This window comes from Macaca thibetana, chromosome 7 (assembly GCF_024542745.1).
Source record: "Macaca thibetana thibetana isolate TM-01 chromosome 7, ASM2454274v1, whole genome shotgun sequence".
Lineage (NCBI taxonomy): Eukaryota > Metazoa > Chordata > Mammalia > Primates > Cercopithecidae > Macaca > Macaca thibetana.
The window spans coordinates 151,325,184-151,338,545 of record NC_065584.1 but is presented as its reverse complement, the minus strand read 5'-3'; the positions used below and the strand labels follow the sequence as shown (position 1 = coordinate 151,338,545).

General features: G+C 49.3%; 2 protein-coding genes across 3 annotated transcripts in view; one reads left to right on the top strand and one right to left on the bottom strand.

The window, feature by feature from the left end:
- Positions 1-13,362, top strand: part of SNAPC5 (small nuclear RNA activating complex polypeptide 5) — a 717,963-nt gene that overhangs the window by 403,541 nt on the left and 301,060 nt on the right. The window lies entirely within an intron of this gene.
- SMAD6 (SMAD family member 6) overlaps positions 12,091-13,362 on the bottom strand; it is a 79,994-nt gene continuing 78,722 nt past the window's right edge. The window contains exon 4 of the mRNA XM_050795972.1: positions 12,091-12,925. Within this exon, the coding sequence (XP_050651929.1) occupies positions 12,387-12,925 (539 nt within the window). The 3' untranslated portion in view covers positions 12,091-12,386. The remainder of the gene's footprint in view (positions 12,926-13,362) is intronic.

Below are 13,362 nucleotides of genomic sequence, written 5' to 3'. Positions count from 1 at the left end.
CAGGCTCCCCTCCCACCATGGGTAGGATGTTGATTTGGCTGCCTGTCTCCCACAAACCCATAAAGATTTGAGTTCTTCTCCTCTCTAAAGCTCCTCAGCGTGCTTGAATGAGAGCAACTTTAGCCCCCTTGGGAACAAGAAGACTTTAGCCCCATCCCAATCTTTTTTTTTTTTTTTTTTTAGGTGGAGTCTCACTCTGTCGCCAGGCTGGAGTGCAGTGGCTCGATCTCAGCTTACTGCAACCTCTGCCTCCCAGGTTCAAGCAATTTTCCTGCCTCAGCCTCCTGAGTAGCTGGGACTACAGGCACGCGCCACCACACCCAGTTAATTTTTGTATTTTTAGCAGAGACAGGGTTTCACCATGTTGGCCAGGATGGTCTTGATCTCTTGACCTCGTGATCCACCCATCTCAGCTTCTCAAAGTGCTGGGATTACAGGTGTGAGCCACCACGCCCAGCCCCACCCCAATCATCTTACTCCTTAGATCACTTGAGGTTGTGGTAGCAGAGGAGAGAGCAATCAGAGCTGTGAAGGGAGAGAGTGCTTCGGTGCCAGTAAGCAAGGTGCATTCACTTTTGGCTTCAACCAGCATGGTGGTTGCTTATGGCCCAGCTAAGCAGTCCACTTAAAGCCCTATATTGGGACATTCTAATGTTAGTATATTAGGACATTCTTGCATTGCTTTAAAGAAATACCTGAACGTCTAAGACCAGGTAATTTATGAGAAAAGATGTTTAATTGGCTCATGGTTCTGCAGGCTGGACAGGAAAACATGGGGCCCGCACCTGCCTCTGGGGAGGCCTCAGGAAGCTTTCACTCATGGCAGAAGGCAAAGTGAGAGCAAACCCGTCGTATGGTGAAAGCAGGAGGAAAGAGTAAGGGAGAGGTGCCACACACTTTTAAACAACCAGGTCTCACCACTCTCACAAAGACAGCACCAAGCCATGAGGGATCCACCACCACGATCCAAATACCTCCCACCAGGCCGCATCTCCAGGACTAGAGATTACAATTCAACATGAGATTTGGGCAGGGACAAATATCCAAACTCTCTTACAGTCATCGTTGTTGACACCTCTAGCTTAGTTTTAGTGATACCTTGACTCAGCGGCTGTAGCCACATTACTTTCTGGCTGGGGCCACGGGATTTATGCCCATAGACTAAGTTGGGCCTGACCTGCAGACAGTGCAGCAACTTGTTACAGGAGATCACCTGAATCCAGGGCATGTGCTGCCCCAAATGTAAGATGTTTCAACTTCTTATGTGGTTTCAACATAAGGACTAGGAGAGTTTTCCAGGGTGGTGGGTTGATAGCAAAAATTTATCTAGATTTCTTTGGCTCAATTTCTCATTCTCTAATGGGTCACCATTGGTATTGCAAACCCAACATGAAGGATTAAGAGCCCTAATACCAGCCAGGCATGGTGGCTCATACCTGTAATCCTAGCACTTTGGGAGGCTGAGGCTAGCGGATCACCTGAGGTCAGGAGTTTGAGACCAGCCTGGCCAACATGGTGAAACCCCATCTTTACTAAAAATACAGAAATTAGCTTGGCGTGGTGGCGTATGCCTGTAATTCCAGCCACTTGGGAGGCTGAGGAATAGCTAGAACCCTCAAGGCAGAGGTTGCAGTGAGCTGAGATTGCGCCACTGCACTCCAGCCTGGGTGACAGAGCGAGACTGTCTCAAAAAAAAAAAAAAAAAAAAAAAAAAACAAACAAAACAAACAAACAAAAACCCTAATGCCCACCAATTCTTCATTTCTGGTTTCCTCTAGGAGTTTGTTTGTCTCAGAGAAATCTCCCCAAGCAGGCCAAAACTCCCATATATTCCCTTAGAGCAGCCAGGGCCCATGGTAAAAACAATAACAACAACAACAACAAATAAATAACAAGAAAACTGAGACCTATTGCTGTCATCTCCAAATGGATGGCATCTCCAGTTGGCATGTTAGAGGGCAGGAGGGGCTGAGTGTTGTCCTTCTTCCTTCATAAGCGTCATGTGCTCACCTCCGCATCTCCCGAGTGAACCCGCCTAAGTTGTAACAACCCTTCTAGTTTCTGCCCACAGCAGGAGTGAGTTTGCCTCCCTTCACTCTCTGTGCATGTGGCCATCTCTGTAATTGCTACCTGAAAGGCAGTGCCACCTTCTGCCCACCCAGGATAAAGCTTAGTGCTTCTTTGTTTCAGTGGCGGGGGGGCAGGGATTGAGGCTGGCAGTTAGATTGGTGAGGAAGCCCAGAGAAGAGTTAACAACCACCAAGGCACTGTTTTGGCAGCTGTCTTTGAACCTACTTCCCAGTACTCAGCCTGCAACCACCTCTCCAATTCCTTCTCATTAACAAGAATTAAAATAAAATAGTGGGCCATTTATTGCCCATGTGACCATACAATTTGATTAGTATGTTTGGTGCTGATTTCCATGGACTTCCCTCAAATTGCATGAATTGGTTTGTGAGATCCTCATCTTTCCTCTTCAAGAAAGCTATTTCTCTGTCAGCACCCCATCCTGATCATCAAAACTGTCAAGAACTGTGAAGAATCTGAGATTTTATCTATTTTTTAAATAAGATAAGAAGTTAGCTTGTCACTGCTTCATGAAAGACATGAGAAGACACAAGACTCCTGGGTCAGAGACAAAGGACTTCTTTCTGTTCCTCATGACACAGAATGAGCATCATCATAGTTTCCCTTGTGATGCCAAGAGAGACAGGTGATACCTGCACACTCAGTGGAGGTGCCTTACAGGAGAGGAACCCTGGACCTAGGGAACCCAAATCTTTTATAATGGGCAGTAAAGATGCCTGCCCATTGCACCAAAGGGAGACACTATATCTTCTAATGCTTGTGGCTATCATATATCCTTTAAAAGATAGTCCAGAACAAAGGCCATCAGTGCTTCTGCTTGCAATATTTGCAGAGAGACCCATGGAGAATTGTCTCTAAATGCGATATGCTTTCTCATTTGATTCCTACATGGTAGATTATATCATCCCCATTTTACATATGAGAAAACCAAGGCTCGGGGGAAACATGAAATGCCTAAATTCACACAAACTGGAAAATGATGGAGCCAGGATTCAAACCTGTGTCCACTTTCACTTCTCTCTGAAGCTGGCCCCTCCATCATCATCAGTAGCTCAGGCATAAGGCTTGATGGAGAAGGTAGAGAAATCTCTCTGTCCAAGGATGGTTTTCATTGGCTTTGTGGACTTCAGGTACCTAGTGTCTCCTCTTTCCCCAACGACGGAAAATTTAAGAACAAACTTACCTCAAAGGCCTTTGGTTTCTCCTGGTCACTTGGGAGCCCACCCCCAAGGCTTAGGAACTGTCACAGAAGATGTGTGATGACATCTCCTGCTTCCTCTGGGTCTGGGCCAGCCCTCACCTAGCAGAGCACCCAGGCTCAGACTCAGACAGAACAAAGTTTCCCAGACATATGGATTGACAATTCCTCAATTTAAAAATCTGCGTGGCTCAAGTCTTTTCTGCAAGCTGTGACAAGGACACCTCTCATCATGGCCAGGGTGCAGCAGGGATCCTAGGTGTGGGCCCACATGGTGCCAAGGGGCCCTAGGAGCTAGACCTCAGAGCCCCTGGGCCCTAGAGTGAAGAGGGTTCAGGAGCCACCAGGACAGACCCAGTGCCATTCAGCTTTTTGGGGGACCTGATGTGCCTTTTGACATTCATTGATGTTATATTTGGAGCAGCACAAAGCAGAGAATTCTTAAAGGGTCAAAATAGTTGTCATCAGGGCCAGGAATGGCAAACATCCTTGCCCCATCGGTAGAGAAGGAAAGGAAATAAGGGACGGGAGCAGTCAATAATTCCAAAAGATCAGCTTCTAATACATACACTGTACTTGGAAAACACCAAAATGCTGCCCATTTTAGGCACCTTGAGGAACTTGGCCAACATTGAAAGGCCTATTTTGGAAGAGATTTTTTTTTCTCCTCTGCAAAGACTCATGAATAGTTGTGTTTCTGTTAAAATGTTAACGAAAATGCATCTCAGACTGTGTGCATATATGCAGTGGTGTTTATGTGCGTGTTTTCCTAGGCATCCCAAAAACTCCATTTTGTTCATTGCTCAATGATGAGAAATAGAAAGCAAAACTATTTTAAAAATAAACATTTCCAACTTGCTGGTTCAAGCAGAACTGACCCAAAAAACTGGCAACAGACATAATATTTTATGTATTTAATTTTTTTAAATTATAGAGACAGAGTCTCACTATGTGGCCCAGGCTGGACTCAAACTCCTAGGCTCAAGTGATCCTCCCACCTCAGCCTCCTAAGTAGCTGGGACTATAGGCGCACATCACCATGCCTGGCCCAAACATGATTATTTTAAAGATTCAACAAATACTAAATGTCACTCACGATAGGCCAGGCCCTGCTTAACTACTTCACAAATATTAACTCATTTAATTTAATTTCCCTAACTACCATATTATTATGCCCATTTTACCAGATGAGAAAACTGAGGCTCAGAGACTATAAGTATCATGCCTAAAGTCACTTAGCTCGAGGAAGAGCTGGGCCTGGAGCCCCAGAAGTTGGCTGCAAAGCCTGTGTGCTCAACAGCTGTGGAAAGTCAAGTTCAGAAGTGCTGCCACCAGCAGGGGTGTGGGGGTAGGAACATCAGCTCTGGAAGGAGAGATCTGAGTGTGAGACCCAGCTCTGATACTTACCAGCTGTGTGACCTTGGCAAACTTGTTTAACTTCTCTGAGACTCATCTATAAAATGGGATAAGGATTACATGACATAATATAAACATAACAAGTACATAACAAGCCCCTCAGTAAATGATTACTGCTATTATTATCACTAAGCGAAGTAAGAGTTCTGTTACTAGCAATCGTCCCAGCTCCTCTCTGCAGGTTCAACATGAAAGTCCGCTGTATCTGCCTGTCTTGGGAGCATAAGACTTTTGAGTGAGGGGCAGGAGTTCTCTTGAGCCCCTGAATTCCCCCAGAAGCCATCTGGCTCAGATTTTTCATTTGAAGGGCAGCTGAGGCCTGGGAAGAGGGGGAACTCTCCCAGCATCACTTACCCAGGTCTCCCATGGTACCCCAGGGAGCCCAAGGAGGTCAAGTTGAAAACCGTCTCTCCTCTGCTCAGACCATAGACTCCCAGTCTCAGGCTCAGAAATCCTGGGCACTTTATCCACATTCCACTAGCCCCATTGATAGTTGTTTTAAAAATGATTAGAGAGGGCCAGGCACGATGGTTCATGCCCGTAAACCCAGCACTTTGGGAGGCCAAGACAGGCGGATCTCCTGAGGTCAGGAGTTCGAAACCAGCCTGACCAACATGGAGAAACCCCGTCTCTACTAAAAATACAAAATTAGCTGGGAGTAGTGGCACATGCCTGTAATCCCAGCTAGTCGGGAGGCTGAGGCGGGAGAATCTCTTGAACCTGGTAGGCAGAGGTTGCGGTGAGCCAAGATCGCGCTGTTGCGCTCCAGCCTGGGCAACAAGAGCGAAACTCTGTCTCAAAAGAAATAACTAAATAAAAAGGTTAGAGAGGCTACCAGGCTGTTTCAGTCTGTGTCGCTAGTGGTGATCAGCCTAGCCTGAACACCCCCTCCCCAACTCCGCAACAGCCTCCTCCAAACCCCCAAATGGACCAGGATGACACACACCCACCTCTAGGTTCTCAGGGCTGCTGGAAGTCAGCAAGGGCTCAAAATCCCACGGTGAAGGATTTAAAAACCTTGTCTTCATTTGCCTTTCATTAAAAAGCATAAGGAATGCAACAATGAGAATGTGCTTAACGCCACAGGACTGTGCACTTAAAAATGGTTAAAACGACAAATTCTATGGTATGTATATTTTACCACAGTAAAATGTAAAAAACACAGGGAAGATAGAAAAAGTTCTGAAGATGGATGGAGGTGATGACCACACAACAATATAAATGTATTTAATGCTGCCAAACTGTTCACTTAAAAATGGTTAAAATGGGAAATTTTATGATATATATGCATACATACATACATATATATATATATATTTCACCACAATTAAAGCAAAATGAAACATATGATCCACACCCCAACTCTTCTTGCCTCTCAACTGCTTTGCTCAGGCCAGTGCTGGCTTCCCAGAAGCCTTTGCTGCATTGCTGAGGCTGGCTCTGGAAGGAGCTTCAAGTCATGTATTGGCCTCCCTCTGCTACTGCCTTGCTGTGTGACCCTAGTTAGCGCCCTGCTCTCTCTGGGCCTCAGTTCAGGGATAGCCATGCACTAGACGCACTCTGAGGCCTTTCCCAGTTCAGATGTTCCCTAAGTCTGTGGTTCTAATTCATCCAATGGATGCCCCCCCACCCCGTCCACCTCCCACCACAAACCAAGAATTCTTTTTTTTTCTCCTGTACTTTAACAGATGCAAACAGCAATTCTTGCCATCACACTCTCAAGAGGGTAGAATAAGGCTGCAGGCCATGAACCCCCAGAGCCTGGGCCTGAGGGTGGGGGAGGGGTGAGTGATCTTAGGGGCCTGTAGGGAGAAGCCAGCTGGGGGTTGTCATGGAGACACATGATGCTAATAAACATACCCCCCTCTACATGCCTGCTTGGCCCTTTAGAGTTTATATAACTCGCCCACATCCACTACCTCCATAGTCTTTTCATTCCACAAACATCCAGGGAGTCCATCCTTTGTATCCGCCACTAGGCTGGCCCGTGGCCATGGGAGCCAGTGGGATATGAGACATCTCTGGCTCTCAGGAGTCTCCAGGGGAAGAAAGAGTAGACACCGGTGTGGTCAGAGCCTGGATGGGGTAGGCTGGGAGATGATTGAGAGGAGGGGACAACTTGGGCAAAGGCCTGGAAGACACAAACAGACAGAGAGAGAAGTCTGGAGTGCAGTGTTTGAAGGGGGTTTTCTGGGGTTGAGATGGGGCAGAACCACATTCCATCAGTGCATCACAGGCCGCTCTCAGAGGCAGGTCTACATCCTCTGAGGGTACAGGGAGTCATCCTGGCACTTGGAGGAGGAGTGGGTCAGATTTGGGTGCAGACCATCCCTGCGGGTAGAGGATGGATTGGTGGTAGCAAGAGAGGGGCAGCAGCTGTCAGGGGAGGGATGTGACTGTGGATCATTGACTCAACTCCCCAACTGAGGAAACAGGGGTTCACACAGGTCAGGTGACTGCCCAAGGCCACCAGCAGGCTCAGGGATCTGGATCTGAGTGCTCACACTTGAGGAGTCCCCACACCAAAGCTTTACTCACCTCCCTGAGCTGCCTTCCAGACCCCCAAGTCATACCTGTGAACACCTGATGAGTGCTTAATACAGGCCAGGTCTGAGTGCCTGACAGGCACGAGTTCATCTAATCCTCCCAACAACTCTAGGAGGTAGATACTCTCATATTAGTATTCCTCACTTCTACAGATGAGGAAACTGAGACAGAGAACTCAAGTAACTTGCCCAAGGTCACACAGCTGCTAAGTGGCAGGGTCAGGATTAAAACAAGGCAGCTGCAGCCTAGGTGGTTGGGGCTTTTATGCCCCTTGCAATGTGTGGGATGGGAGTTTGCAGGAGGGGACACATGGGCAGGAAGTGGCCTATGGAAGTGTGGAGCACCAGGAAGTCCCCAGAGATGAATAATGTGTGTGCATGCTGTGTGACCTCAGGCCACTCGCAACCCCTCTCTTGGCCTCAAGTTTTCTCATCTGAGACAAGAACCCAAAATCTCCAGGTTCTCTTCTCTCTCCCCATCTGTTCCTCTCATTCCTTAGGTCAACCCCTCCATTCCTACCCTCAACATACACACCCAGAGACTAAGGCAGGGGAGGTGCTGGAGATCGGAGTGGGGTATGGAATGGAGGGGAGAGGAGAATGTGGGGACTAACCCTTCCCCAAAAACCTAGTCAATTGCAGGAATACCTCTGGGGCATCACCTTGGATTTGGGGGGCAGTAAGTCCTACCAATCTTGTCTCCCAGGGCCTGCAGGGACCGGGCTCCCCCCAGCACTCTGCAGAGAACCCAGGGCTTGTTTAGAAAGTGTCTCCATTGGAGCCTGAGTCACCAGATCCCTGGGTGGTCTAGGGGAAACCACAAAGTTACTGCGAAGCAACAAGACTAGGAGAGGAGGGAGAACGGCAGGTCCTGCCACCGCTGAACTCAGCAGCTAGGCCAACTCCCAGAACTCGGTTTCCCCTTTTGTAAACTGAGGGGTTGGAACTGGACTCTCAGACCCCCGAGAAGGCGGCCACAGGGCCTCTCCCTGACACTTGAGGCCATCCGAGGACCTCAGGGAAGTCCTCAGCTTCGGAACAGGAGATAGCTTCAAGGTTGAGATCCCTGGGTCCCCAGAATTCAGTCTTTCAGGAGGGCATATTGTCCCCCAAGAGACAAGCCCACTCCGGCAAAGCCAATCACAACCAGGGCATGGGGAGAGCTCCAGACTGTCATCTGAGACAGGGGCTTGTTCCTTCCTCCAGAGAGCTTGGACAAATGATCATTAATGTAAGCATCGGCTTCTTTATCTGCAAAGACTCCCAGGGAGTGAGTGAGTGTCACTAGTCATCGCTCCAAGCACATCCTCACAGAGCAGCCTGCTATGAGCCTGCAGAGTTCAGACAGAAGGGCCAAGGCCTGAGCAGTGCGGGGAAACAGAATGGGTAGGGAGCCATGGGGACTTCCACGTTCAGTTCGGGCCTCAGGTTTGCAATGGGAAGGGGTGTAGGAGTTTGGGTTGGCAGAAGAACCAGGAGAGTTTTCCTTGAAGGCCAGGGTGGGGCCAGTGAGGCTTAGCTCTAAGAAGCAAATGTCAGCCAGGCACGGTGGCTCAGGCCCGTAATCCCAGCACTTTGGGAGGCAGAGGCGGGCGGATCACCTGAGGTCGAGAGTTTGAGACCAGCCTGGTTAACATGGTGAAACTCTGTCTCTACTAAAAATACAAAAATTAGCCAGGCGTGGTGGTGCGCACCTGTAATCCCAGCTACTCGGCAGGCTGAGGCAGGAGAATTGCTTGAACCCGGGAGGCGGAGGTTGCAGTGAGCCAAGATCACACCACTGCACTCCAGCCTGGGCGACAGCGTGACTCCGTCTCAAAAAAAAAAAAAAGTCATCTGCCTGGCTGGTCGCCCTCTGAGAATCTGGGAGATGGAGAGGATGACAACTTTCTATATGCATGCAATAGTCCCCAGGGTAGGGGGCAGGAAACCTGGGTCACACTCCAGCATTCCTTGACTACAGGCTTGAGATGAGCACCTCCCTGCTCCAGGTCTGTTTCTTCACCAATAAAATGGGGCTGTCAACCCGTGATGATGGCAGATTATAATGATCACTTCCACATCCAGGCACTGCAGGGTGACTGGCTGCTTCCTCTAATGGCAAGAAGCCCCTCTCAGGAGACTGGCATTGGTGGGCACCAGGCTCAAGGGGAGCCAGGATGGGTTCAGGGCTCAGAGGACCTTGCAATGATCCTTAAGCTGCCCAGATCTGCTCATCTCCCTGGCCCACTGAGAAGCAGCCCACCTTCCCCCCTGCCCCCTGAAGATCACCCCAGCTCCTCATCTTGGTGTGTGAGGGTCGCCCAGCCCTTTCCAGCCCTGGCTCTGTGTGAATAATGGCAGCTGTGTCCTGGTGACAGACCAGGTACTCTGTGGCGTGCTTCACTCTCCCAATTCGTACCTACTTCTGAGGTAGGGGCAGTCTTATTCCCATCTTACAGATGGGAACACCAAAGCATGTTAAGAAGCTATGAAGTCACTGAAGTCACTCTGAGTGGCAGAACTGGGATTTGAACTCGGGCAGCCCGGCTCCAGAGCACGAGTGTCTGGAAACTCCCCTCCTGCTTCCTGGTCTCTGCCATCCCCAAACTCTTTGCTCCTGCACCCTCTGCCACCCTTAGCCTGCCAGCTTCCCGCTCATTTGTCCTGTGAGGACCAGAGGTCAAGGCACTGAGCCTCTTAGGAGGCCTCCCGATTCCTCCTTCTCGGCACTCGCATGGAAGTGGTTGCTTATTCCTTTTGGACGTGCACCCACAAACTGCCTGTGAGCCTGTGGTGCCTCCCGTCCTGCCCCCACACCAAGAGCCCTCTGAATACTCCAGTGTGACAGCCATCTCTGCTGAGTGTCTTCAGGTCAGGGCCTCAGTGCAGAGCACCCTGGCGTGAACAGCTGTGGTCAGCCCAGAAGCACCGGCATGCCTCAGTATGGGGACATTATTACAGGGGTGGGGACAGTCTATTCGTAAATAACTTTGGGAAACAAAGTTAAACGGTTTTTCTTCTTGGAGGATGTGGTGGCCATGATTCCTGTCTCCTGGTATTCATGTCCTTGTGTAGTCCCTCCCACATTGTAACAGAGATGGTTTGTATGACAAATAAGTACGGCAGAAGCGATGGTATGTCACTTCTGAGATCTAGTTACAGAAGACAGCAGCTCAGGTTGGGCATGGTGGCTCACATCCATAACCGCAACACTTTGTGGGGCCGAAGTGGGAGGATCATTTGAGCTCAGGATTTCAAGACCAGCCTAGGCAACATGGTGAAATCCCATCTCTACCAAAAGTACAAAAATTAGCCAGACATGATGGTGTGCACCTGTAGTCCTAGCTACTCAGGAGGCTGATGTGGGAGGATCACCTGAGCCCAGGGAGTTTGAGGTTGCAGCGAGTCATGATGGGGCACCTGCATTCCAGCCTGGGTGACAGAGTAAGACCCTGTCTCAAAAAAAACACAAAAAACAAAAAACAAAACAAAACAAAAAAACCCAGCAGCTTCACCCTTGCTGTTCTGGATCACTTGCTCTGGGGAAGCCATCTTGCAAGTAGCCCAGTGGAGATGCCCACGTGGCAGGGAACTGAGGGCTCCTGCCAGCAGCTAAGTGAGCGAGCTTGGAGCAGGTCCCCCAGACCCAGTCAAGACTCAGATGACTACAGCCCTGGCTGACAGCTTGATGGCAACCTCACCAGAGACCCCGAGCCAGAACCACTTGGCTAAGCTGCTCCCAGATTCCTGACCTACAGAAACTGTGGGAGATAATAAATGTTAGTTATTTTAAGCTGCTAAGTTTGGGGATAATTTATTATGCAGCAAGACATAATACACAGGACTTCTCAGAGCACTTAATATGTTAATATAAATCTCCAAGAAAAAAGATATACAATGCAACATTCCTCTTAGTTATCTGGCCAAGGAAACTTTCTTTTTTTGAGAATATTCTTCAGAAAGCTGATCTAATGATATGGCTCTGGTCCTACAATTCCATGTAACTTCTAACCTTGATTTTGTCTCATGAGCAAATCATTTATCCTTCCAGAACCTCAACTTTTCCCTTTTACAAAGTAGAAATAAACCATCTGCCTTTACATAAATCATTAATACAGCCCTGGATGGGCAGATTCTGAGCTATTTTTGGCTGGGGGGTGGGAAATAGCCTGTCGAGGTCCTAAAAGGATCTACTCACCATGGGGCTTCAGATGGTTCTGCAAGGTAGCAGGTGGGCTTAAGGCCCATTTCAGTCTTTGTTCCCCAGGCCATTTCCACAAAATGGTGAGAAATAGTGTCGTCTTTTAGCTTGCTCATAGCTCAAAGATGGGAGGCATAGACCTGGGCCCTTCTAGGCTAGGGCATGAACCTCCTCCATGAGACTAGAAAAGCTTGTTCAGGATAAATGGCCAGTATATTTTCCCTTTCCTCACCACCATCCCTATCCAATGGACACACCATAGCCATGGGCAGGAAGGAACAACAGAACCTTCTCTGGTTTACTTAAGAGTAAATGTGACTTTCCTCCCTTTTCAATCCGTTCTATCTGTATCCAATAAAACATGAAAACTCAAGTCAAGTTTCAGGGTACACGATGGGTCAGAAATCCGCTGAAGCCTTACCTGCCCCTCTTCGTAAAAAGAAGACAGTTTAAAAAAAACTATAATGCGAATACTTTATTATCGAGTGACTGGTATTAGCTTTTTGACTGGGCTTTAATAGCTCAAAAACCATACACCAAACCCAGGCTTTTCCACCTAGCTCTGCTGTATCATTTTATATATATATATATATATATATATATATATATATATATATATATATATATATATATATATAAAAGTAAAGAAGAGGAAGGAGGAAGAGAAAGAAAATATATCTGTATTGAAAGAATTATAAGCCAAAGTGCGTCTTTCTTGTTTTGTCCATATACACACATTGCACCATACATAAATAATTACATTGTAAAAATGACTCCATAATTACAAGTATAATATATATTTCCATATAATATATAAAACTTTATATTAAATCTAGGTAGATGATATCTGGGGGATTTTGTCCGTGGGGGCTGTGTCTCTGGGCATCGGCCCCTCTCGAGGCCGGCAGGTGGCGGCGGCCGCGGCCTCCCACCCACCCCTCCGCCGGGCCCGCCACTATCTGGGGTTGTTGAGGAGGATCTCCAGCCAGCAGGGGCAGGAGGTGATGAACTGCCGGGAGTAGCAGGGCCCCCAGCCCTTGGCGAAGCTGATGCGGACGCTGTTGGGATCGTAGGGGCCGTCGGCGGCGTCGGGCTCGGGCGCATGCTGCAGCCCCGAGCGCTCGAAGTCGAACACCTTGATGGAGTAGCCGGGCGGCACCTTGCGCACGACCAGGGCGCGGCCGCCGGGCGCGTCCAGCGTCGGGGAGTTGACGAAGATGGGGTGCTCGCCGCGGTTGTAGGCCCACACGCCGTCGGGCTCCTTGCTGAGCAGGATGCCGAAGCCGATCTTGCTGCGCGTTCGCCGCACCGACTCGCTGCGCTGCTCCAGGTTGAGCTGGCCCAGGCAGAAGCCGCTGCCCTGAGGTAGGTCGTAGAAGATGCTGACGGCCTGGTCGTACACCGCGTAGAGGCGGCCCACGCGCGTCCGGTGCTCCCAGTACGCCACGCTGCACCAGTGGCTCGGCTTGGTGGCGTCCGGAGACATGCTGGCGTCTGCGGGACAAGCACAGGGACCGCCGCGTTATTCGGGGTGGGGAGGTGGGAGGCACCGGGGAGCAGAGGTGGGCTCTGCTGTCTGCACAGTGGGAGCTGGGTAAGGTTTCCAGCATTCAGCAGTCATGTGGGCACCGACTGTGTGCCAGGTTGTCCTCAGGAAATACAGCACACAACAGGATATCTCTTTCACACACACACACACACACTCACACAAAGGAGAAAACAGGTTATGAGCCACAGAGTGCAAGCCAGAGAACACCTGTTGTGTGCTAGGTGCTGTGGAAGCACAGACATGAACCCTGCATACCCGGCCCCTGCCTCCTCATGCTAGCAGGAGAGACAGACAGCTGCCTGCACGCCCCCAAAGGAGGGACTGACTGTGGAGCACCCATCACGGACCAGGAGTGGAGCACTGTGCTTCTTACTCTTCACAG